The 27,390-nt window shown below is 35.5% G+C and overlaps 1 protein-coding gene across 1 annotated transcript in view; it reads left to right on the top strand.

Annotated features, from left to right (window-relative positions):
• Zfp804a (zinc finger protein 804A) overlaps positions 1-27,177 on the top strand; it is a 230,377-nt gene extending 203,200 nt beyond the window's left edge. The window contains exons 2-4 of the mRNA XM_008761996.4: positions 3,336-3,479; positions 20,990-21,120; positions 23,519-27,177. Coding sequence (XP_008760218.2) covers positions 3,336-3,479; positions 20,990-21,120; positions 23,519-26,729 — 3,486 coding nt within the window. The 3' untranslated portion in view covers positions 26,730-27,177. The remainder of the gene's footprint in view (positions 1-3,335; positions 3,480-20,989; positions 21,121-23,518) is intronic.
• Positions 27,178-27,390: the final 213 nt, after the last annotated feature.

Raw genomic sequence — 27,390 nt, forward strand, 5'->3', positions numbered from 1 at the left:
TTCAGTTAGAAATTAAGGAAACAGTTATAATGTACCTTATTTATATTTTAATAACGGTGCCCCAGGGAAAGTGGATGCTGGGGGTTGAGGGTAGTGGTGGATGGGAGGGAGGAGAAGAGGGATGGGAGGATGGATAGGTGTGGAGAACCCTCTCAGAGGCAAAGGGCAAGAGAGTGTAGGGTGAAAAACTCTTGGAGGAGGGACCAAGAAGGGGGACAACAATTGGAAAGTAAATAAATAAAAAAATTTAATGAAAACAAGTTTAAAAACAATGACTAAATGAGTTAAATCATTCAAATTCTAAACAAGTCCATGAGCCAATAAAAATAATGAACACATAGTACTTATTATTATGATTTAAAATTACAATTTTTTCTTCAATCTAAACTACCATCGATATTTTTGAAAGATTCTATTTTCCTGAAATAATAATCTGTTCCACTAAATTTCCTGAAATTTAGAGATGGAATACAAAAGAAACAATTATTATTTTCTATGGGAGTATTTTTGCTTCAGAGAGTAAAACCTAATATTATGAAAGAAATAGTAGGATTATGTGAACAAACATCTTTGGGAGTAGAACTACATGACTTCGTGAAGAGGATTTGTGAAGAAATCTTTGCTGAAGAACGTTTGAAAATTAACTCAACAACTCAGAAAGCTGAACCACTGTACTGTATCCTATGTATTGACTTTAAAGCTACCTCAGACACACGGATTTAAATCACGAAATCATACTATTTATTTTTGTATCATTTAAATTATATACTTTGGAAAACATTGTTTTGATTATTCAATATAAGTTCCACAAGACTCTAGATTAGTAAGATTAACTTTCAGTCTTTGAAACCATTTAAACTACAGAAGTAACAAATAACATCACAGAGAACAGCTGACACACCTGCTGAAACACTGTCCCCAACCCCCTAAGTTCATAAAGCCATACATAAGAATTTTCTATGCTGTTAATATATTTTATCTTTCCCTGTGATGTTAAAAATAAATTTATCTAACAATAAATAATCTTTTATAAAGTAATCGACCAAATGAGTGATCTATTCATTCATAGGTCTTGACAAATGATTAGTTACTAAAAACCATGCCCTCCAAATCAGGAAAACTTTATTGTATGTTCCGTGCATAAATATTTTCATCACAATAAACCATAATATAAGGAAAATATTATCATTAAGTTATTACTAGAGTACATTTTAAATATAGCATATATATAAATGAGCACACACACACACACATATATATATATATGCATATATATATATATATCCATCCATGTTGTATGTGTGAAATTGTGTATGTGTGGAGGCCAAAAATGGACAACAGATTTCTTGATAGATCTTTGACTTCATATACACCTTTACACTTTTGGACTTTATTTTTATATGTCTGTGTGTCTTTCCTGCATGTATGTCCATACTTGGTGTCCATAGAGGCAAAGAGACATCAGATCAGCAGGAATGTAATTATAGAAAATATTGAGACACCATGTGGGTGCTAGGACTCAGGTCCTCTGCAATAGTGGGCAGTGATTTTACTGCTGAGTAATTGCTACAGCTATAACACTTCTTTTGGCCAATGTATCTCATAGACCTTATGCCATTACAATAGGTTGGTTTGGCTGAACAAACTTCAGGACTCTATGTGTATCTACCACACCAATGCTTGGCTTATAGTCATGCCTACAATCATTCTTTTCCCTCCATATTTCAGTATCTAAGAACATGCTGTAGTAGCTTATGAGAAATGAATAGGTGGCTATTTTCAAATTTAAATGAATATATAAGTAAATTTGTAAGATAGAAAGGTAATGCAGTCTGCTATGAGGACTGAAGTTTTGTCCTCTGTGTGTGTGTATGTATGTGTGTGTGTGTGCATGTGTCTTTGTATGTGTGTGTGTGTGTGTGTGTGTGTGTGAGAGAGAGAGAGAGAGAGAGAGAGAGAGAGAGAGAGAGAGAGAGATTTAGAGAATTGGAGTGGGAGAAGAAGTGTAAATGACATAAATGCAAAACCCTTGTATGAAATTCTAAAAATGTTTAGTTAAACAAATAAAATATGCCAGTTATTTTACCATAATTGTGTCTGACAACAACAATATGTAATGTCTCAAAGCTAAAGCCATACAAGTTCATGGTTCTTAATCAGCCATTCACACACCTGACTCTGTTCTCCGTCCTCTGGAAGGTAGAATTGTAAATCAATCTTTGTTCAGAAAAAGCATCATGGATATAAGGTGCTGCCCAGTTTCTTTTCTGTTTTTCTTTTCTTTTTTTTTTTAATTTTAGATGAAGATCTTAAATAACTTACAGAAAATTACCTTAAGTTCAAAAATTCAAGTTTCTTTTTTAAATTTCAAATAAATTGATCATGGGATCTATTACATTCATAAAATGAATGAAGTTTAGATTAATAATATATTTATATAAATACATATGAAAAGAAAATATCCCATTTGCATATAAATTTGGCAGTGTATATCTCTTCTTATAGGTCACATTTCAGATGTGTTCTAATGAGGATTTTGTAGTAGCTAAGAATTAGAAATTTACAGGAGAGTCAAACTGCTATTGGAAGCTGAATTTTAATGTTGCCAAAGATTGAATCTATGTTCAGTTAATGCCTTTTTCTTTATGATTTACTTTCCTTGCTTGTACTTCTGCTGTTTTTTTTTTTAATTTTTATTGGCTTCATCTGTAAATTTTTTTAACTTATTTTCTTTAAATGACAATTCCGTCTTATTTCAGTATATCAAGCATACCTCTGGCAAAAAGCTGAATGACTAAGATCTTTGTTCTTTTCATGTTAAGATCATACTACCTCAAATCTACCCTTGCCTGTGCAATAACACACCTCTCACCTCTCTGTTCTTTTGTGTTCCAAATTTTGTATGTAATTTCCATCAAGCAAGCCCTGAAATCTGATGTCATTCTCTTTGTCGTCATCCTCATCATTGTCATCATTGTCGTCGTCCTCCTCGTCGTCGTCGTCGTCATCATCATCATCATCATCATCATCATCATCAATCTTTTTTACAATCCAGTCATTATCCCAGTCAGGTTCTGCCCTCTGACAGTTCCTCATGTCATTTCTCTTTCCTTGTCTCCAAGAGGATGTCCCCATGCCCCCAACACCCGTGTCCACCAGGTGGGGCCTCAAGTCTCTCAAGGGTTAGGTGCATTTTCTTTCACTGTTTTGCTGATGTTTTATTTCTCATTTGTCCTGTTTCTAGTTGTAATTCCTGAATTAAAGTTGGCAGCTGCTGAGGAAAGGAGACTCAAAGGAAAGCTAATTGGATACTTCCTTGAAATTTTATGTTTCAGGACTATGCTGAGAAGGAGAACACTATTGCCAAAGCTCTGGAGGATCTGAAGGCTAATTTTTACTGTGAACTTTGTGACAAGCAGTATTATAAGCATCAGGAATTTGACAACCACATTAACTCATATGACCATGCTCATAAGCAGGTAAGAAAACATAACTCAAAAATAAATGCTTTAAAGCAATTGTCATAAGCTGAATTAAGACCATATTAAAAGTTTTATTCTGTTTTCTTTGAATTTACAATTTTAAAGGTGTAATTCTGTGCTGATATGAAGTTTAAAATACAAAATTCAACATTGGAAAGAAATGTCTAATATTGAAAATCAAGTCACAAATAAAAGACTTCTTTTTTCACATTTGTTTTAAAAGCAATAATCTGATGAAAATGATCAATGAAATGTATATATATATATATACATATGTAACATCTCAAAAATTTTTGTTCAAAACTATAGTCATTTAATATAAGCTTTTACATATATGGTCTTGCATTGCCAATGTTACATGCACTGGAAATGAATATTTAGTAATTTTTTAAAGTATGTAAATTTCTCCAGCAGGTACTTATACAAGCAAAGACATCTATGAGGTCAAGCAAGTGACATATTCTTAAGTGACTGTCATTGTGTATTCCCTGTATGGGAAAAATCTAGACCAAAATCTAGACTGTGTTCTTAACAAAAGCATTATAGATTTAAACTATCTTGAAAAATCATGGGAAAAATGTCTTAGGATACTTGATTAAATATGTGAATGATATGTAGATGATTTAGTTTATTTACTTATATTTTATACTAATATAAATTATAAATATAATACTTAATGTTTGCTAAGTTCCGTGAAGACAAATTTAAATTAATGCTGAAGAAGTGAACATTGATTTTATTTTCTATAGTGTCTGATATTTACCATGACAACATTATTTGTTCTTTCTCTAAAAATGCAATGTCAGGTTTAGCATCAGCTTATACATATTTTCTTTGTCAAAGATCACCACAAGAGTCATTCAAATTTAACCTTGGTAAAGACAAAAGGTATATGTTTGAAGAGAGGAACTTCCACCAACTGTCCATTAATATGGGTTAAAATAAGATCAGTTATCCAACAGGAAAGGAAAGACTAGGGACAAATTATCTCATTAAGTGCTTATAAAACAGTTATTTGCATTGCATTTTACTGTCAATGTTCCAGACTTTCATATTGACTAAATTATGCTTGGAAACGCCGCAGTAGGATGAAAGTAGCTCTTCAATTAAACATGCGACTAATTAATTCATGTTTAGCTTAAGGATCTGTCCTTGATTTATTTCTTCCCCTTGTTGTGTGGTAGATCTCTGATTCCTCAAGCAAACACAACAGTTTTGATAGAACAATCTCTCTTCTTATATCAGAATGAATCTACATACATATCAACTGCTTAATTTGAATATTATGACTCACAAGCCAATAGCATGATTTCATGTTCTTATATTTTGGAATGTGTCCAGTAATGTTTTATTTTATTTACATATTTTTTGATGTGACAACACTTTGATTAGTCATTTATTACTTAACATTTATTAGTCATTTATTACTTAACATTTCAACATGTTATAAATTTCATTTTACAAAGGACAAGTTACTCCATATTCATGGATATACATATAATATTTTGAGACTACTCATTGACTTTCTCATTTTTGCAATGTATGACAAAATCAATAATAATTTTGTCCAAAAGTGCAAACTCACTTATGTAAGCCTAAGAACTTTCCTGTTTCCTAGTCTCCTTGAATTTAGCCTACTAATTATTATTTTAAAAATTATAGATCTCACTTACTTAAAAAAACAGAGAAAGAAACAAAACCCAAGGTGGGACACAAGAGTCTCAGGCTATGACAACTAAAAAATACTTGTAGCATACAGATGTCTACCTTATCCAAAAATTTCTGTTAATTGTCTTATAGAATGAAACACACAATATCAATACAGAAAAATACAATATGAAATGCAAAGGCAAGTTTTATATATATATATATATATATATATATATATATATATATATATACCTGTCTTTAGTGTAGTGACTATGAAGAACATCTTTCTTCTTTTTGTCTATATATCTTTTATTTAAAATAGTTTCTTCCCACAGAACACACATACGAGCGCACACACACACACACACACACACACACACACACACACACACGCTCTATTCACATAACCTAAGAGATATCAGAATAGATTTGGCTTGTCATTTAAAGACTCGGAGGTTCCCACTGGACCATAATAAATACTATTAAACCTTACACACAGATGGATCATCAAATGCTATAAATGCTGTCAAACAGCAGGGTCATAGTTTATTAATTCAAAATGAGCATTGATAGTTCTATTTATGAGAAAAATCTTAGATAATGATAAGGTATCTGGAAACATTTAAATTTATACTATCACTGTATTAGTTTGTTATGAGACAATTGCTCACCAATGACCCTGTCTTCATAGAGAGTGATTCTCATCTCTGAACAAAAATATAAGGCCTATAGATGTTTTAAGTGGTCTAAAGAAAGGCACAGACTACAAATGGAAGTTTTATACATTTTTTCTTTAAGAACTTAAAGTTGGAATACTAAAGACAAAACATAAAATATCCACTATCTGACAATATCTGAACCTAATATTGAAAAATATAGATTTTCACCCACGGTTAAGTCTGTTCAAGAATTAAGAAAGCTGACTTGTGGAATTCAAAGTTAAATGCACAAGAGCAATCAATACAATGGTATATCAAACAGTTAAAGTGTAGAGAACATGGAAATAGTTATTTGAGGAGGTTCTGTGATATGAGCTTTCTGTTCCTTTGGCATTCCTAAGTCTTTCTTCAGTTCATATAACACAGATACTCTTAAAATCGTCCCAAAGCTCTAGTAATCTTTATTCATTCCTTGTTATTCTTTTCTCGTGTGCTTTCAAATAGCTTGGTTATAAGCATGTTCTGATCAGTAGAACAAGCTATTATGCCTTCAGTTACAGTTTATTAATTTATTGCATTTCGGCTCTAGAATTTATATTTTTTAAAATTACATTTATCACTTGAAATTTCTCTGTTAAAATTCTGATTATTTCAATTTATTTTCCCATTTCAACGAATTTCTTTAAAATCATTATTTTAATTATGTTTCAAAATTATTTCATACACCTTGCTGTCCCATTGGCTGCTGCTACTGTGTCTTTCCTTCTTGATGTAGTCATTATTCCCTGAATGTGCTTCCTTCTGTGTATTTTTTGAAATCTTATCAGCATTGAACTATTTGGTATCTATTCCTCTCTTTACAATTTGATTTTCTTTGTGCTTGCCCTTCCAAAAATTCCAAGTACCCTGCTTATTGTCTTTTAGCCTGAATCATAACCCTATTTTGGTACAGAATTGTTTCTTAAGTCCAAATTTTCCACAACTGTGCTATTGATCTGTTGTTGGTAGTTCATTCTGTAAGGCAATGCAAAGTCAAATACGATTCCAATACACAATTGAATTACTATCTATGAGATTGGGAAGTACTTAGTAAGGGGAATCTATCCCCATAGCCTGCTTCCTGTGGTATTGTTATGTTGCATAATTATTCTTTACTTAATTATTGAAATATGGTCTGAAATACAGGATTTCATGATAACACTGGGAAGATAAATTATGTAAAGGTGCGCCCCAAACTCTTATATCATAACTGTAGCCACTTGGACCAAAAGGGATATCACTTCACTGGGCAAGAGTTTCTAGAGCCCACTGCAACACTGGATCAGACAAAGTCCCAGAGCATATTAGGAGGCATAATGGTGGGAAGAGTCAAGGCACAAGACTACTGCATGAATGCTAATGGAATGGGAAGGTTTTCCTCACCCTGTCCAAAAAAAAATCATACTGGAAGCTCCATCCTTAACTGTGGTCCTTAGGGAGATTATAGTCACAGTCACTGAGATGTGGTAGTGTCAGGTTTCAGCCAATAGCATTGAGTGCCAAGATAATGCCCTGCGCTTACCACCCTGATTTCCACCCTCACCAAGATTGAAAATCAATCTTGCTCCACATTCTACTGTCTAAATGGGAGATAGATTTTATGAAGAATTTTCTTTGATCAGTAAGACAGGTAGTAGATTATTCTATCCTTGAGACTCACAGACACAACTATCCAAACAGTGTCAGAGATGCACAGGTATCTTAAAGATGGTGGGGCAGAGTTTAAGTCCATCTCACCAGTTAATCCTTTGCCTGTTGGAAGAACTAGTCATTAGAATTCAATTGTAACCAATTGTCAATGGGTAGCTGTGATATCTGAGACAAAAGGAGAGAGTTGGTATACATGGCACATATGTCAACAAAGCAGATAAGGGCCTAATTCATAGAGAGTTCACGCAGAAGTCTAAAACAAAGAGACCTGCACTGTGTTGTAGTGACTGGTATGCTATGCTCCAGACCTATGCAAATCTGGCAGTGATCCAGCTTCAATCAGTTTACAGCATACAGATGTCTGTCTGGTACCTAACAGTCTATGGTCTGCATTCTGGTTTCCTGCTTGTTTCTGGGTCTTACTTTTGTGGGCTTCTCACAGCTATCCCATGCAAAGCCCAACACTGTTCCTGGAAACTGTGTCTTAGTGGATGGAGTCTCATTCTCTTCTCTACTGCCTGTGGTTATGGAAAGATCTGTAGGGTGATTCCTTACTAATGGTTGCAAATCTTATCTGGCTGATAGCAGCGCAAAGACTCATGGGATTCTATCGACAAAGACTAAATTTGCCATTGGGGAAAAAAAAAGACAGATGGATTATAAACCATTTTTTTGAGCTGCATTACTGTAATAGTCATTATTTTGTTGGTTTTTGTTTGTTTATATTGTGAACAGGAGACAGAGTTTCTCTACATAGCCCTGGCTTTTCACTATGTATACCAGACTGGTCTTGAACTCAGATAGGTCCATCAGCCTTGGCTCCATAGTTACTGGAATTAAAGGCTTGTGCCAATGTAACAGAATAGTAGCTACTATTTTTAGAACATAAGAATTAGTTTGATAAAAGAAATATTAGAGTACTTTTAAGGGCTGGTATATATTCCAATACCCTTGTCACTCTCATTGTGTACCAATAACTATGCTATAATTATTATATGCCCATATGAGAAATAATGTTATATGTATTGATTAAAAAGAAACACTTTAAGATATTGTTAAAGAAGACGAAAATCTAAAGGCAATAATCTGGTAAACTTAATGGTTTTTGAGAGTTATATATTGATCTAAATATATATCAAGATGTATCAAATTTTGAAAAATTCATATAATCTTAGTAGATTTACATGTATTGATGAGGAAAGTACATATGAATAATAACATGAATGTGCAATAAATACAATGAGGTGCTTAGCCATGTGTGTACCTCACACTTATTCTCTTACCAATCGCTGATGTGGAGGGGTCTTTTCATGTTAGTCCTTTTAGGATTCTATTATTCAATACTAATATTATTAATAATTTATTTATTCTTTAATAATTTTTTACAGTCCAGACTTTATCCCCTTCTTGTTCCACCCCCTGACTGTTCCACATGCCATGCTTCCTACCCTGTCTCCAAGTGAATGTCCCCCACTCCACCCCGCCAGACCTCCTTACTCCCTGGGCTCTCAACTCTCTTGAGGGTTAGGTGGAACTTCTCTGAAAGAGTCAAGTCCAGGCAGTCTTCTGCTGTATATGTGTTTGAGGTCTCATATTAGCTGGTGTATGCTGCCTGGTTGGTGGCTCAGTATCTGATAGATCTTGGAGGTCCAGGTTAGTTGAGACTGCTGGTCCTCCTAAAGGGTCACTCTCCTCCTCAACTTCCTCCAGCTTTTCCCTAATTCAACCACAGGGGTCAGCAGCTTCTGTTCTTTGGTTGGGGGTAAACATCTGCATCTGACTTTTTCAGCTCTTTACCGGATCTTTCAGAGGGAAGTCATGATAGGCCCTGTTTATGAGCACTCAATAGCCTCAGGAATGGTGACAGGTCTTGGGGACTCCCTTCGGGCTGGGTCACACTTTGGGCCTGTCCCTGGACCTTGTTTTCCTCAGGCTCTTCTCCACTTCCATCCCTGCAGTTCTTTCAGACAAGAACAATTATGGGGCAGAGCATTGATTGCTGTATGGCAACCCCATCCCTCACTTGATGGCCTGCCTTTCTACTGGAGGCGGACTCTACAAGTTCCCTCTCCCCACGGTAGGGCATTTCATCTATCCCACTCCCCCATGGAGTCCTAAGAGTCTCTCACCTCCCACATCTTCAGTACATTCTAGAGGGTCCCCTCATCTCCTATCTCCTGAAGTTGCCTGTTTCCATTCATTCTGGCCCTCACGGCTTCAGTTCTGTGTCCCTCACCTAATATTTGATCATGTTTTCCTCTTCACCTCCCAGTCCCCTTTCCCACCCAGGTCCCTTCTTCCTTTGCCACCTCCTGTGATTGTTTTTTTCTGCCTCCCAAGTGTCCTCACTTGGGCCCTTTGAGTTGTTAACCTTCTTGAGTTCTGTGCATTGTATCCTGGTTAATCTGTAATGTTTTTCACTAATATCCACGTATTAGTAAGTACATACCATGCATGTCCTTTTGGATCTGAGTTACCTCACTCAAGATGGTATTTTCTAGTTCTGTTCATTTGCCTGTGGAACTCATGATGTCCTTGTTCTTAATAGCTGACTAGTATTTCATTGTGTAAATGTATCCATTCTATTACATGATATGGTCTAGAAACATATTCTTCTATATGCTATGGCCTGGAAGACTCAATTTCATTGAACTGTTTAGATATAAATTTCAGGAATCCAAGGTTATCAATTATCATCCATAATCAACTATTATCACTATGAACTGTACTTGACCATTTATTTCACATTTTAAGTGATTTCACCTTATAAAATGTGAACACAATATTTTTCAGTAATGTACTATCCTTGTACATTTTATTCTCTGAGATGAAAAATAAAAGATCAAACACTCAGCATCAGGCTAAAAGAAAAGATTTTCCTCTAAGCAATTTGACCTATTCATCTGCTGTCCAAGACCAGTCACACTGAGTCTGCCCACTCCTCTGGCTGCCTATTGGCAATTCAGAGTTATTTTCCCTGTAAGAAATTTGTCACATTGATGCAATGTAGAGATAGAACAGGGAATGATTGCTTTAGTGCTAAAGCCCCTCAAACATCTTGATTTTTTTCTAGCTTTAGTGGTGGCTGAAATAGCTCCCAAAAGGCAGTGAAGTGACCTTCACCTCAGCAAGTCAAGACACAGTCTTGCAGCTTGCTGCTTTGTTCTTCCCAAGAGGAAGTCAAGGTCAGGCCAGGTTATTGAGATGTATTATTCCTGCAGAGAGTTCTACAGCCATGAGAGCGGAAGAGCTTTATTTACAAATTTTATTATTTCTAAATGATTTAAACTGCTCTTCAATGACACTTGAGAAAGAAATTATTTCTCAATACCTGCGTGCCATCATATTAAATGAATGGGGACTTGAAAATAGCATGTATATATGGTAAAATTATTTCCAATACCTTCTGTGTGTGTACAATGTGATTCATTGTAATACTCTTTTATTTGTTTAAATATAATATCACCGTTTTTCATTTTGTTTCACTTTTGATGTTATAATTAAGTACAACATTTCTCCATCTTCTTCCTTCCAAAGCCTCTCAAATATTTCTTTATCTATATACATATGTACACCTAATGAAACCTATTTAATTCACATAATGACACTTGTATGTATGTTTTCAGAAATTACTTTGGCACTGGACAACCAATTGGTGTGCTCCTCTCTAGGAAAAATATGCAGATGATTCTTCTCTCTGCCTCTTATAGCACTGGAGTGCTGGGATTACACAAGTATAGCACAGCATTTGGAATTTTTTCAACTTATTCAGTTTACATCCTGCTCTCTGCCCCCTCCCTGTCAGCCCTTCTGACAACACTTCCTCTCCCCTCACCCCATCACTTTCTACCCTGAGCCAGTATCTCTGACCCAGGAGCTTCAAATCTACATAAAGCTCAGCACTTCCTCTGCCACTGAGGCCAGACCAGGCAGCCCAGCTAGAAGAACACATCTCACATACAAGCAACAGGTTTTGGGATAGGCCTCCATCCAGTTGTTCGGAATCCAAACCAAGCTCAGGTCATTAGGCTTCAAATAATTTTAACTCTCTTAGTCATCTAAATGATGCTTCTTCACAGTACTTCACTAGTTTTGTTGGTATTACCTTTGAAAATACATGCTTTATTTTTATTATCATTTGCTAATATTCATTAGCTAACAAATTTATTTCCAATATCTACTTTGAAAAGTAATTTAGGTACTTGCTTTTTTGATTTTCCTATGTGGAATTACTTATATTTTTGTTTTGAGGAAACTGAGAAACTTTCTGGGAAATATCATTAATAAAATACAACTTATTAAGAAGAAAATTTATAAAAAAAAGAAGAAGAAAATTTATTCTGAATAATGTAAATGTGTAATCTAACATTCCCATTATATGTGGTTTTGGTACCAGTAAATTCTTTGGTATCAGAATTTTAGTTGTTATTAGTTCCTTCCAAATGTGATTGTTTCATTATTTAAATAAGGATCATTTCAGTATATATTATGATACTTCTGATATTTATAAAAATTAATATGTGTGTCTGTATTCTCTGTTAGTGGTAAACATGATTTAGAACAAAGAAAATTAATTGTTGTTTAAGATTAGAACTACCTGAGAAAGATGGCTCATCCTGCCACACACCTTTTATCCTCGTATACAAAGTAAATTCCAGCCCATCTGAGGTTAGGCAGAGAAAACCAGTCTTGAAGCCAAAGAAGAAACAATACAAAACAAAACTTCTCTCTCTCTTCCTTCCTCTCTCCCTCTCTCCCTCTCTCCCTCTCTCCCTCTCTCCCTCTCTGCCTCTCTTTCTCTCTGTCTCTCTCTGTCTCTCTCTCTCTTTCTTGCTACCCCCGCTCTCTTTCTTGCTTCCTTGCACATGCGCACACACATACACACACATACACACACATACACACACACACACACACACACACACACACTTACACTCACACTCACAAAACATATTTTCTTGGGTTCTCCATTTTGAAGCTTCCCAGATGATTGTAATATGGGACCAGGATTATGAATAATGTGGAGGCTGGCAGAGAGGATATTGCTTTCGTTACTTCTAACGATACCTGTGTTCTTCCATGATCAAGAAGATAGAGGGAAACAGAAAAGCATTCTAATAAATCCAAAACAAGTTTTTAAAAGCTATACAAATGGAATGAAAACCTAAGCATTGAAAATGGACAGATTAGCTTGTATGACATTTCTTCTACAGAAAAACAAACAAACAAACAAACAAACAAAACAAAAGCGAGGTATTGGGAGACCATGGAGAAATTTGAGATCCTGAGAAAGCATTGTCTGGGTCTACTTTACCCTCTGCTGATCTGAAACTCTCTCGAGGCCAAATCGGATTCCAGAAAGACTGTATTGAAGGAATAAGATTTGTTAGTACACTGACCTAATATTTAAGCATTCCATATTAAAATATTTAAATTTTTATTTACATATTCTATCCATTCAGCCTGAAATTTTCTCTTTACCCTCCAGTATGATTCAGCAGGAAGAAAATTTGAAAACTTGTGATCAACACAAGCTAAAAAGAGACAGAGATAGATTCCCAGGATCAATGACCATGGCAGAGGGCAAGAGTAGACTCACTACGTTTTGTTAGTGTACTTGGGGTACTCTCTTAGGGAGAATTTTTTTAATGAAAGCTTTAAGAGTGGACTGAGAAGGAAAGGTGATAACAATTATTTAGAGTTTAAAGTAACACTTCTGGCCAGGCAAGCTATAAATCTAGGCAGCTTCCTGGAAGAGGGAGTTAGAGAAAAGGTAGAAAGAATGTGAATTAACTTCATAGACGAATAATGTAAAAGCCGAGAGTGTGCAAGAAAGCATGGCCAGGCATTGGGCAGGTTTCTGAAAGGAGGAAAAAGGAGAATTGGTAAACTAAAGGGAAATTATATATTATGCTTTTCTGAGGAACTCCTCACAGCTGCATGGTTCCAGCTTCATGAGTGGCTGCACTGGAGCATAGCTCTGGGAGAGGAAGCACACTGTTTCAGTCAGACAATGATTACTATTCCTCCCATCTCCTCAGTAGCTCATATGCTGAATGGGCCTTCCTGAGTAGAGTTTTCTTGCCCAGGTGACTGGCCAGCCAAATGGATTGTTAGGTTTCAGAGGGAAAATCCTGCTGTGTGTCTTTACTGTTGTTGCTTGTACATAACTGAATTCAGAGCAGGCCAGGTTAATTTAATCAGTGTTACCTGATATACTGATTTCTGCTGAATGTTCAAAGCTATTATAAACATCGGAGATAAGGTGCCTATTATGATTATGTAGAATGAACATAACATAGAAAATAACTTTTGTTTCTGTTTTAAAATATACCTATCTTTAAGCTTGATTTTTAAGTACTCTTCTTTATGAACTAAAAATGATAGTGCATAAAATCATAGCATATTGTTTAATTGATAATTAAAGTGAAAATTTTACTTGACTTATGAATATAAAAGATTGCCTATATTTTCATATACTTCAATATATACATCTATGTTACCATGCTGTACAATATAAGTGTGCTCTTTTATTTAAAGTGACACTATAGTCCAAGAATATGAAATGTTATTTTAATTTTTAACATAATTGATAATAGATGCATAATATATATTTATAAAGTTGTGCCATAAATCAATCATTCTTCATTTTCTGCTCATTCTATAGCTTATGGCTTTTGAAAATAATCATGTCCATGTCTCTTACAATCAAGTTTCTATTGCTCTCATTCTGCTACTAAAGATCTTACCCAGATTTTTGTTAGCAAATTTTCAAAGCCTCCTATTGTTAGAGAAGTTAATCACAGCCATCCTGTGCCAATTCAATTTGATAAGCATTCATAAGCACTTACAATACAGTAGACACTTCTGATCCAGCACTTAAGAAAATGAACTCAATAGTTGGAAAATCAGTTTTAGAAAGAACACACACTGATTGCCAAGACTTTTATATTAGAATTAGAATGAGGTTTTTTATCCACAAAGAGAACCTTGAGTTAATGGAATCTAAAGAATGAGAGGCCTTGGGGAAAGATATTGTTCAGATCTGATATGCCATTAAGAGATTAGATGCTTTTAAAACTGCCAGGAGAAAAGTCCAAGTGATACACACTCATGATAGTAATGGGAAGAGAAATGTGAAATATAAAAAAAAAAAGACTTCCACAGTATCACTCAGCATAATGCCATTGATTAAATAATGACTAGAAGGAAATTACACCTTGAAGGCTGATAACATCCACTAGAATACCATCTCTGAAGTAAAATGTATTTGCTAACATTCTAATAGATCACACTGCACAGTGCATTTCAAGAATGCTAAATTGATTTAGGGAATGGGGATGCTGATTCTTTGAGGCTGTTACTGCTCTGTAAGGTAAAAAGGCATACTTAGATTTTCAACAAGCCACTGAAACAATTTTTGATAACAACAGCTCTCTTAAATTCAAATCGAGATTCCAGCATTTGGAAAGATTAACTGTGAACAATACAATAATAGTGAAATATGAAACTATTATCAGATGCATTGTAGGAAACAAGTAATGGTCTGCTTATAAAAGGGAAAACACTTGAAGTTGTTTTTACTAATGCTCTAAATAACTTTTTTATTTCTTACTGACTAGTTCTATTCTGAAAGATGCATTGGAAGTATGTCATAGAATGTAATACTAGAGAAAACTTTAAATATTATTCAAGAATAAATAGAACTGAAAATAACTATGGAAGGACACATCTAGGAAGTAGCAATATATTTTAATCAACTATTAATAAAATTCTTCTCAACTTTGGCTTTTTATTTTTAAATTAAATTAGTTCATTTGTCAGTACTCTTTAATTATGACATGAGGGGCTAGAACATTTTAATTCCTTCTGTTCTTATTTAAACAGTTATGTCTTTGCTAAAAGGATAACCTAACAACTCAGAATGTGGGTGGCCTTCCCTGTTAGAATCACAGTCAAACTCTAGTAGTGACAGCGCATCAAGATTAAAACACAAGAAATGAAAATTTCCTCTCTAAATATTTTAAAAAAGAAGGAAGAAAGGTAGGACAGAAGGAAAGAAAGAAAGGAAGAAAGAAAGAAAGAAAGAAAGAAAGAAAGAAAGGAAGGAAGGAGATAGGTTGACACAATTTGTAGAATTTTGCTGTCCATTCAGTTAATGGAGATTAAATAGAATTTTATTAAAGAAACAGGAAAGTGTGAAAGAAATCTATAGTGACACAAAAACATCAATGTAGGATTCTCATTTCATGTGAGAATTTGTATTTGTTGGGATACCCTAGAGAAATAAAACCTGTATCATACATGGTATAGTGTGTGTGTGTGTGTGTGTGTGTGTGTGTGTGTGTGTGTGTGTGTGTGTGTGTGTGAAAGGGGTAGGGAGAGATGATACATGATAGATGAATAATGGACAGACACAAAGACAGCCGGATAGATAATAAGAGAGATCTTTTGGCCTTAACTCATAAATTAGTAAATAATGTTAGAGCTTTGTTTGTTTTTCTTTTCTCAAGTAAAATAAACAATGGGATCTATTATTGTCATATCATTTACATAGCCTTAGGGGCTTGCACCTGACTGCCAATTTTGAACCATAAATACAGACAAAGACACAGGAAAATAAAATCTGGGGATAGTCTAGATTTGACTTTCTGATGGAGAACCACAGAACTTCATAATCTCAGAGTGTTTATTATATGTACTTGAACAGAGAGGCAGGATTATAATATACAACTGATTTAAAAAGGAGGTCAGTATATATGGATAAAGAAGAATAAGAATCTATGGTGTACAGCTGAATCAATCTTGGTAAGACCAGTCTATGTATGAAAGCAATCTTCAGTCTGTCAACAGTCAGGGGAAGAGAGCTATGACAGACTGTTGAACTTTCAGCAAACCTGTGAAGCTCTTGTCTGTTGGACCTGAAAGAATGGCACAGACTATATTTTAATTCTGTCAACAATCATACTTCAATTTCAGTATACATCTATATATGAAAATAAAAAAATAGCAATGATTCAAGGAAGATTGTTTGAGTTCAGAAAAACATGCAAATAAAGGTCATTAAACACATTAATATCAATAAAGTAGATCTTTCCCAAACTTTCTCAGGACAGACTAATTTAAGAACATACTATACATTATATTTGGGAAAGCATAAAAGCAAGGCAGAAAGATATACTCAGATTCAGGGTACACTGTCCAGATTGGGTTCTATAGCTATATTCCAACATACAACAAGAACAAACATGTCTTATAAATTGTCACATGAGACATGAAATCACATCCAAGAACAATCCAGGGAACAAAGTACACCTGAGGTAAAAGGCCCTGTGCCTTTCTTCCTGGAAACTATCAGTTTCCAAAGGCATTGTTCACCATGAGTCATACTTTTGACTGTGTTACAACAATGGACTTTAAAAAAACATAAAAACAAAAAACAAAAACAACAACAATAAAAATACCAATACTATTAATGCCAAACATGGGCCAAAACAGAAAGTTTTGTCATTTCTTTTCTGAACATGGACATGACTCGTACAGAATGGAGAACAGACGATCTTGCAGTTTTTTCATGAGTTTGCATCTGAGGCAATCATGCCATGTCAAACAATATACTTTCACTCGGGAGTTTTTTGTTTTTTGTTTTTTTGAGGGTGCAGCGAACTTTATTGATGGTATTCAAGAGAGTAGGGAGGGCTCCCTAGGCTCCTCTTGTTATGGGGTCTGGGATGGAATTGTGAGGGAGACGCTCAGTGTTGGGGGCTGAGTTGGGATGGGGACTCCTTAGCAACTGAGGTCCTCTCTCTTGCTCTCAGTATCCTTGCTGTGCTCACTCGGGAGTTCTTATCTTCAGGTTCTCGTATGCTCTCACACATTGTCTGATCTTTGATCCACTGGAAAGATTCACAGCCTTGAGTATCCTCCTGAAATGTCTCAGGATGCAACAGTGGTCTGCTAAGAAATTGGAATTGCATCACATGCCCTCTGTTCACATTTTCTCTTCTGAAAACCGGACCTCTTGTTTAGTTGTCCTCATGAACAAGAAACCAGGAACGCCAGTGCTACCAACAGATTTTGTATAGGTCAAACCTGTGATCAAATGAATCTGTTCTGTAGTTTGCCAAGATTGTATTCTGGTTGTTCTCTTTGCTTCAAGTTGTTTCTTCTTTCTGAAATGTCTCTATAGTTTATTTCTCACCTCCTAACAATCTCTGCTATAATGTTTTCACAGTAATAAACACTCTCATGGTGAAGATATCATAGGTTGATTCCTAACTAGTCGTACCTTATACAATAATCTTGTTTAGCAATGGAATCTTTGACTTATTTCTGACTGATCAAAGTCATGAAGCAGATTCATAGATGAGATTTTAATAAATGAAGAGTCATCTCTGTTGATGCTAAAGATGTTAGCAAAAGCAATTTGTAAAAGGGTTCTAGAAGGCCCTAGTTGCTTAAAATGGCTTTTAGTTTTCTAGAAAAAAATCTAGACATTTTTTCTAGTCCTATAGAATTTGGATGGACATGAATTATATCAATTAATTTGTAGAACTCTAAAAGAGATTTTTTTTCCCAGCCATATATCCTGGTAAAAACAATTTGACTACAGAAATGGCAGGCTTACTAAAATCTAATTAGTGTGAGCTATTTTAAGGTATTGGATTTTGCTGAAATAAAAGTTTTAATATAAAAGTCTTTCCTAACCACTGTAATTGAAATAGTTCCTCTTCTGTCCCTATCCCTACAACCCTTCCTTTCACTCACATCAAGTCACATTTGAAGATCTACTATCAATATAAATAATATTTTCCTGTGCTCCAACATCTGTCCTTGATCACAATAAAAATAAAAAAAAAGAAAAGGCAATTTAAAATGTGCTTAAAATAATCCTTGGGAAATACAAAATAATATTTAGATAAATGTAAGTGAATGTATGCACCACAGCTACCTCAGGCTGACGTGAAATTTGGGTAGCAGGGCAAACAATACCTGTAAATTGAGAGTTAAATCATAGTGTATGCAGTTCCTAAGAAATTTTGATTTCCCAATTGTATTTTGAATGGTAATGATTCTGGACAATCCACCTAATTTGCTTAGCTTCAGTTTTTTTCTCAATTCCAGACATAACGAGAAAGCTTTGTAAACATAGACATTTACTGTAAGGGTCATCTAGATTAAGTTTCCTTAATGAATTTTAGGGAGAAATAGCAGAGGTAAGTGGAGAAATAGCAAAGATCCATGTGTTTGTGGAAATGATTCAACCTTTCCATTGAGTATCACAATATAGCATTACTGACTGTTAAATTAAAAACTTGGGGGGTTGGGGATTTAGCTCAGTGGTAGAGCGCTTGCCTAGGAAGCGCAAGGCCCTGGGTTTGGTCCCCAGCTCCGAGAAAAAGAACCAAAAAAAAAATTAAAAACTTGGAAAAAAAACTTGGAAAAATACTACTCGACAACAGATAAGGTACAAACTTGCATTTGTGACTGCAAGTGTGCAGAAAATAATATGAACTTCATTGTAGCTGTTTGGAAACTATTACAACCTTTAAAAAATGAGTGCTTGATGAATATAACTACAACATTTGTGCTTTCAGTAAATTAGCTGATGACAGACATGAGTATAAAGTATGCATAAAATGTTTATTCAAGTTTTGTTTGCAATTTGGAAAAAATGTTGCTAGTAAAACAGTATGAAAAAACCTTTAATCTTAGCAATTTAAAATGTTTTCTAATTGGTCTTAACGCAGCCCCTCTGTTACAGGAAGCATCTTTTTTCAATCTTTTTAACGAAATTTAAATTTACTAGTTCCAAGCTCTTTTATGAAATGTATGTTATTAATTATAGATGCGTACATGTTTATGCATATTTATCAAAGCTATTTATTATGCATATAAAATTTAATTGCTTAGAAAAATTTTATTTAAAAAATTAAAAATTTCTGTTTCACTTCTTTGATTTTTTAGAACCTTGTATTTCACTTCTAAAAACTTGTAATGACCAAGACTATTGATTTACAATTGAACAGGACACTATCATTGACCTATTGCATTCTGATTTTATATTCATAACAAGTTAATGTATCTTGTAATGTATAGTTCCCTTTCTCGGTCATAGGGCATGATGCTGTCAAGTCTTCTTTGACAAAGTTGTATAGTTCCACATTAGTGACATGGTTCAGCTGACGTCTAAATACTTCACGAATTCCTTCTTAAGAAATAGATTATTGCTAATGAGAAAATTCAAAATGCTTAAGCTATGTAAATAATACTAAAGAATATAACCCAAAATAAACAGTAGAAAGGGTTACGTGTGTACATCTACATACAATATGCATTAACAAAAATGTAAGACATCACTCAGACCTGCTTATGTGTGTATCCACAAGGTTGGTGAAGTTTCATGATGCTGTACCAATTAAATTGCAAGTTAAGTCTGTGACCAATAAGAGTTTAGCATTAGTTAACAGAGTCAATAATTTTATGAGATATGTAGAGAAAATGCCCGATTTTAATAATATAAGCAACTCGCCTACAAATTGAATAAAGATTTATCAAGTAGGTCTTTCGTATACAAGGTGAGGTTATAAGATTAGCGTATAGGACAATGAAGATGCATATAGCACATGTTGAAGTTTTATTCAATAGCATTCTAAAATAAGAGCTTTTCATGCTTTGAGTTAGAATTCTACTCTCAAAATACAATTCATCAGTATTTTAGCCCATCATAAACTATTGACAAAATACTATTGCCACCATTTTTAAAACTACACATTATTTCAATAAGAAACCAGAGTTAAAATAACTGAAGATGGACCCCTTTGATATTCCTTCAGTCGCATCATACTTTTGGCTGCTTGTTTCTCTTCAAGTGTGTTAGCATTTTTATCTGGCCTTCACCATTGAAAATAATCCCCTTCACTACAGATTAAAACAACAATATTCAATATAATAATTTCCCAAAATTAATACTTCATCTAAAGACCTTGATTTGAGAGAAGTTCCTGACTTTTCGCACACACACACACACACACACACACACACACACACACACACACTCTTAAATCACTTCAGTGGTACTCATTTGCCTTAGGTTTCATGACATCACATTCTAGTACGGAGCACACTCAAATAAAAGAGGTTTTATTTTATAACCACAATCCATAAATGTATTGAATTTGTTTGAAACTGGGGGCTTAAAAAGGGCTGTAATGCATCTTCTAAATTAAGGAAAGATACTCAGAAGGCAATAATCAATAAGAAGAGAAGAAAGATTGCAATTTCAATATACCTAAGGCACAGATGCAATTCTCACAGTAATAAAATTTCATGGTTGGGCATTTTTATACAAAGTAAAGTGGAAGAATATCTTTTAGTTAGAAACAGGTTTTGATTGATGCTATGTTTCCCTTTGATGAAGTCGATGTATTGGAAAAACCCCTGCAACAATAGAACTTTAAAGTTACTCTCAACTGAGATACTATTAATTATTTCCATATTTTTTAATAGAGGCTCAAAGAACTGAAACAGAGAGAATTTGCTCGAAATGTAGCATCTAAATCCAGGAAGGATGAAAGAAAACAGGAAAAAGCACTCCAACGTCTTCACAAGCTGGCCGAGCTAAGAAAGGAAACTGTGTGGTGAGTGTATAATGAAATGTTAACTTCTTAAAATACACTCAGAAAATAGCTGCAGGAGTTAGCAATAAAGGGCACAAATCTATTTATTTCAGGACAGGGAAAAGGCATATGTTTTCATGGCCTTTGTTAGAAGTAAAGAGCAATCTGAATTTCATGCAAATACCTGTTTAATGCACATTTCACTAAAACTCCAAAATTGCCCTGTAATCTCAGCTCATAAAAGTCTATTTTGCATCAGTTGAGGCCTGTATCTAAGCCATCTTAATTGAAAGCTGTCCTATTGCTTCATGAAATTCAAACCGTTTGACTGAAGATGAGAGTGAAGCCCTATCTTCTGACTCTTGGCAAAAAGCATTTTTGAGAAAATCTTACTTTATTTTTTTAATGATAATTTGGAGAACATTTCTTTAAAATTACTTTTAAATTTGAAAAAAAAAAACGAGGTCAGAAAGATACTGCCACTTCTGAAGCAGTTCAAAATTAGTTTCTCTGTGAATAAACTATAGCTGGACTGTTAGAAGTTCACAGCTCTTAAACTTTGACCTGCTTCTCACAGTGAGCAGCTGTTAGATGTGAACAGAGTTATAATTCAGACCTTACATGCCCAGCCAGGGCAAAGCTATTAAAAGAAAATCTCTTTGTAAAGTGCCCTTATTTCTCTCGACAAATGAAGTCTCTCTTGTTACTGTATATAACAAAGATTTTGTGCTAAATTAATTTTCATATTGAGTATTGTCATGGAGTATTTTGACTTACAAAGAAATTTTTAAGAATTCTAAATTTAAATTTTAAAACAATATAAAGGATTTTTAAAATCCCCTGTGGAACTGTTTAAAGAAATAGCTGTTCAACTTTGGTAATTAGATCTGTTTACAGTGATGGAATCAGAGGCAGAGTTGATGTAAATCAAGGCTATATAGAATATTGAGACCTAATTACTACACAATAAAATGTTCTGGAAGTAGAATTGCCATTCAGCTTCTGATATACTAAGAAAGATGTATTTATAACACATGAACAGTCTCTAATACTTCATTAAACCTTTCAATAGACAATAGTTCTCATTGTACACACACAAACATGGACACAACTTCCCACTAATTTTGTACATAAAAATGCTAATATTATTTAGACGTAAGACATGCAAGACAAATGTACATTGTTTTAGTGATTCTGAAAATCAGCTCTAATATATGGCCATTTGAATTTCTTAAAATCAAACCCTTCAAATGGAATGAATTTGCTCTTAAGATAATCCTTAGTGTAAATGTAAAGTTTAAAGATTTCCTATAATATACACAGGTCAAATTCTTCTTTTAAAAAAGTCAGCATGCATGATAGATTGCTAAATGCAGTTAGAATATAATTCATATTTTAGGGAAATAGTATCCCCTTATGTAGCACTATATTTTATGACATAGTTTACAACTTGAGAGTAATTCTAAAACACGGGCGTCTCTTCTCTAGCTAACTTAGCTGACGTACAACTCTTGGTGAAAAAGCAGATTTGACAAAACTTGGCTGAAGTGAACCACTGAAAACATTTCAAGACTTTCTAAAATCTTAATTAATGTGATGTTTTTGTTTTTTATTTTGCCCTTTGAAATCTGTTTTATAATATCAGTGGTAAAAATGACTGCAAATCAAAAATAATTGTACTGTAGTGTGTTATATATAATTCTCCGTGAAGAGGCCTGGGTACAAAACAGTCACTGAGTAGCAATGATTGGGAGCATAGGGAGCTCCTGCGTATTGTTACTTACAGCTCTAGACAGCATCCCTTGACAATAAGTCTAGGGTACCCCAAAAATAACAAGGAAAAAATAAATGTTGCTGAGGCACTGGGAAAGGTAACTTCACTCTATGAAATAACTTTATAACGCATTCAAATTTCAATCCTAGACTCATGATAGATGTTAGATTTAGAATCACATGGCTTCATCAATATTCAGGTATGGATGAAGGAGAAATTCTGAGGACTCGCTCATTTTTCTTGTTGAACTGGCTGCTACTGACAGAGTTGGGAACCAGGATAATCATTGCCTTCTGCTGTGTGCCCACTACTGTCTCCAACAGCAGACAATGTACACTTCCAATCCGATGAGTGCACAAATTATCCTGGTTAAACTAAACAGGGCACCAAAAGAAACCAAAGCACCAGGAACCCAGGAAAGGGACTTTTTAGAGACTGTGAGGTGCAGCAGTTTGATGTGGACAGGAAGGACATTTAAAAGGGAGTGGCATATAAAGTGATATAAAAGTTTCAATCATCAAAATTAACTAATATAAATTTGAAAACTTCCAAAAACATTTAAATATTTATCTAATAAATAAGTCATTGAATAGTTTATTTTTATTCAACTTGTCTTCTAACTTATAGTTTTTCCACCCTTTATAGTGCTCCTGGAAGCGGCCCCATGTTCAAGTCAACGACTGTTACTGTGAAAGAAAATCTCAATGATGTTTCCCGAAGAGAGAGTGTAGATCCAGTTGACAACCAGCAAGATGTGGTTCACAGTGACGAGAAGGGTAGAGGTGGTTCTACAGCTTCTGCAGAAACAGAAACTGCGAGTAACTGCACAGCAAACAATTGCCAGACTGGGGATCAAATCCAGGCGATCCACAGACACAGAATTGGCTTCTCCTTTGCATTTCCAAAGAAAGCCTCGGTGAAGCTGGAATCCTCTTCGGCTGCAGCCTTTTCAGAATACAGTGATGAATCCTCTGTGGAGAAAGAATTCAGCAGGAAAACTAGATTTGTCCCCAGTACTTGTCATCTTCAACTATCATCACCAACATGTGAGCTTCTGAGTTCTGAGGACAAAGCTAACTCTTCTCCACCAGAGGTCATGTGTCTCGACAAAGCAGCTGCTCAAACGGAGGAGATGAAAATAACCTCTACTGAAAACAACACAGTGTTAACTACTTCATTTTGCCAGCTTCAACTCCCTGCATGTTCTGATGAAGATACTTGCCAAAATTCGGCCCCATTTGAAGACCAAGCATCAATGGAAACTGTTATTGTGAATGAAGATAGACCTGTGAATAAAAGCAACCCAGACATCATAGAAAAGAATCCCACTGCGCCTAATGACTGCACATCAGCCCAGATGAGCACAGAGGAAAACATCACGATTAATGATGTGGCCAAAATGGAAACTAGAAATAAAATCGGTCATGAGCCACTGACACCTACAAGCACTGCAGAAGAGAGCATAAGGTTCCAGAAAAGACCAGATTTATGTAAAAGACAGTGTGATCCATTTGTACCTGTACTTAACAAACTTGGATCCACAGTGCTTCAGTGGCCATCGGAAATGCTAGCTTACACAACTACAGAGCCATCAATATCTTATAGCTGCAATCCACTCTGTTTTGACTTCAGGTCCACTAAATTAAACAACAATCAAGAGAAAAGTAAGCTAACCTTAAATGACCCTTTCTCTCAACAGAAGGAGGACTGCTGCAAGAGAGCTGATTGCAGTGAGGTACCAACTGGAAGAGTGACAAGTGATGAGTCCGGCAGCAGTAAAAATGATTCCCCTCAAGTTACTACATATTCCGCTGCCCATGTTGTATCTAATGGCTGTGATTTAGGACAAAACGAGAATGTGGCTCAGCGGTATAAACATATGTCCTGTACAAACAGAAAAACATACAAATACAATTTTACTAGAAGTCAAATTAAACGAAACACTTTAAATGAGAAGTATAACAAAATCAGGTTGAAGGAAACTCATGAGCACTGGTTCCATAAGAGTAGAAGAAAGAAGAAAAGAAGGAAGTTATGTCGGTATCATCGTGGGAAGTCAGCCAAAGAACCTGAAGGGTCCTGCAAAACAGAAACGGACAGACAGCGTGCTGATGAGACTAGGAAGAATCCACTGGAACCAGTCCTGGAAAGGCAGTCAGGGAGTCCGGAACGATTGTCAGACTTACATCAGCTGGCAGATGAAAGACCCAAGACAGCACCTACACATTTAGTCGAAAATGAAAACACAGATACAACAAGGAACACTGAATCCAACGACAATGCTCTTGATTCTCAAAACCATGGAGGAGAAAATGCGATAGTTGTAAATGAACAAGCAAATCAGGCAATGATACATTCTGGGAAACAAAATTTAACGTATGTCAGAACTTACTGTTGTTGGAAAGCCAGAACACCAAGATGTCAAGAGGATGACAGGTGCTTCGTTTCTCAAAGTGATGTGAAAGACCCCACTCAGAATCAGCCTGTTAAAAGAGGTTATAGTTCTCTCACGAATGACACGGAAAGAATTCATCGGAAACGCAGACAGCATTCATGTTCTTACTCATCAGATGAAAATTCAAATCAACAAAGTCATTTAGGAGAAGAATACTTGAGGCCATCAAATGCTTCGCTCACTTCCTCTCAGCCTAAGAAGAAACGAAGGAGAAAAAGAAGCAGACTTCACATTGGAGATAGAACTTCAAAAATAAAAGACAATTCAAATTATTCCACAATGTGTAGGTCTTCTTTGAGTCATCCAGATGGGTTCGCAAAGGAAGATATAAAAGAGGACACAAAACCACAAGAAAATAGAAGTATCAAGAAGAGCTCAGAACACACAGAGCAAACAGAAGACAAAGTGATATTCCATCCTCCTAATCCATTTCCTTCTGAAGCCAGTGGCAAAGATGAGCATTCAGTAACGGAGACTACTCCGTGTGTCTCATCCCAGGCTTCCAGTGATCTTGCTACACCCGTGAGTGTCACAGGGGACCCACCAAATGGCACGACTGACAATACCTTGCTTGAACACAGTCAAAGAAGTCAGACTACCCACAGGAATGAGAAGCAAATTCCTCTCAAGGTACCTAATACTGAAAGAAACTTCAGACACCCACCGGCTAAGTCGTACATTTGCCGTTATGAACTGGCTGAGACCATTCCGCAGGGGAAGACAACTGAGTCATCAACAGAGTGGCTATGTTATAATTCAGGAATCCTTAACACACAACCACCATTACAGTTCAAGGAAGCGCAGGTCAGCGGCCATGCCTTTGTAACAACAGAGGAAATCCTGGCTCCATTGCCTTTACCAGAGCAAGCTTTATTGATTCCACTAGAAAATCATGATAAGTTAAAGCATCTGCCGTGTGAGGTCTACCAGCACATTATTCAGCCAACCATGCTAACCAACAAGGTCAAATTTACCTTTCCTCCGGCTCCCCTGCCTCCTCCCAGCACTCCGGTGCAGCCTTTGCCTTTGCAGCGGCCCTTCTGTTCTACCTCTGTAACCACTATCCATCACACTGTTTTACAGCACCATGCTGCAGCTGCGGCGGCAGCAGCTGCAGCTGCAGCTGCAGGAACCTTCAAAGTGCTTCAGCCACACCAACAGTTCCTTCCCCAAGTTCCTCCTCTCGCCAGAACATCTATACCTCAGATCTCCGTAGGAACTGTAGGACCTAGGCTTTGTCCAGGACGTCAGCCAGCTTTGGTCGCTTCTCCTCAGATGCCAATCATCCCTGCCTCTGTTCTTCACCCCAGCCACTTGACTTTTCCACCCTTACCCCATGCAATTTTTCCTTCATTGCTTTCACCTCATCCAACTGTCATTCCCCTCCAGCCCCTCTTCTAGTCACCACCATAAAGAAAAAAGAACATATGTATGAGTAGGTGTTTATCTACATGCATAGTTGGCTATTTAACTGACAGAATAAACCAGCCAACGCTGGCCTTATTTCAAACCATTTACTGTAAGTGTAATGATGCTAATAAATTATTAAAGTTTCTGATATATAATATTATTAAAGCACTGATTAGTTTGAGAATCAAAATACAATATATGCTGTATATTAAAATGATGTCTTAAGAGTATGTATAATGTACATAAAATATATTTATGGTACTATAATTTATGTTGTAAAGTATGCTCCTTGTTTTTTCTAATCTTTGTGTATTTGCACCTTTAATGTTTAGACAAAGATGATGGCCCTATTTGTTTTGTACCATGTTCCTTGAAACTGTAAATTCAGTGAACTATATCTCTTGCAATAAATTTTTGTTAATTATTTACGTAAATCAAACTTTGGTGTTTAGATGCTCTTTCTTGATTTAGTAGTATTGGAAATTGTGTTCTATTTATGATTCTCTTCTGCAGAGTGGTATCAAACAATCACCAAGAACAAAGTATATTCAGAGTTTTACTGCACATAAGTGCTGCCATCAATCACAGCAAATATAATAGTCAGTGTAATTGTTGGTGTCTCCGTTTCATGTAACATTGCTTATATTGAGTC

This window comes from Rattus norvegicus, chromosome 3, assembly GCF_036323735.1.
Source record: "Rattus norvegicus strain BN/NHsdMcwi chromosome 3, GRCr8, whole genome shotgun sequence".
Taxonomy (NCBI): Eukaryota; Metazoa; Chordata; class Mammalia; order Rodentia; family Muridae; genus Rattus; species Rattus norvegicus.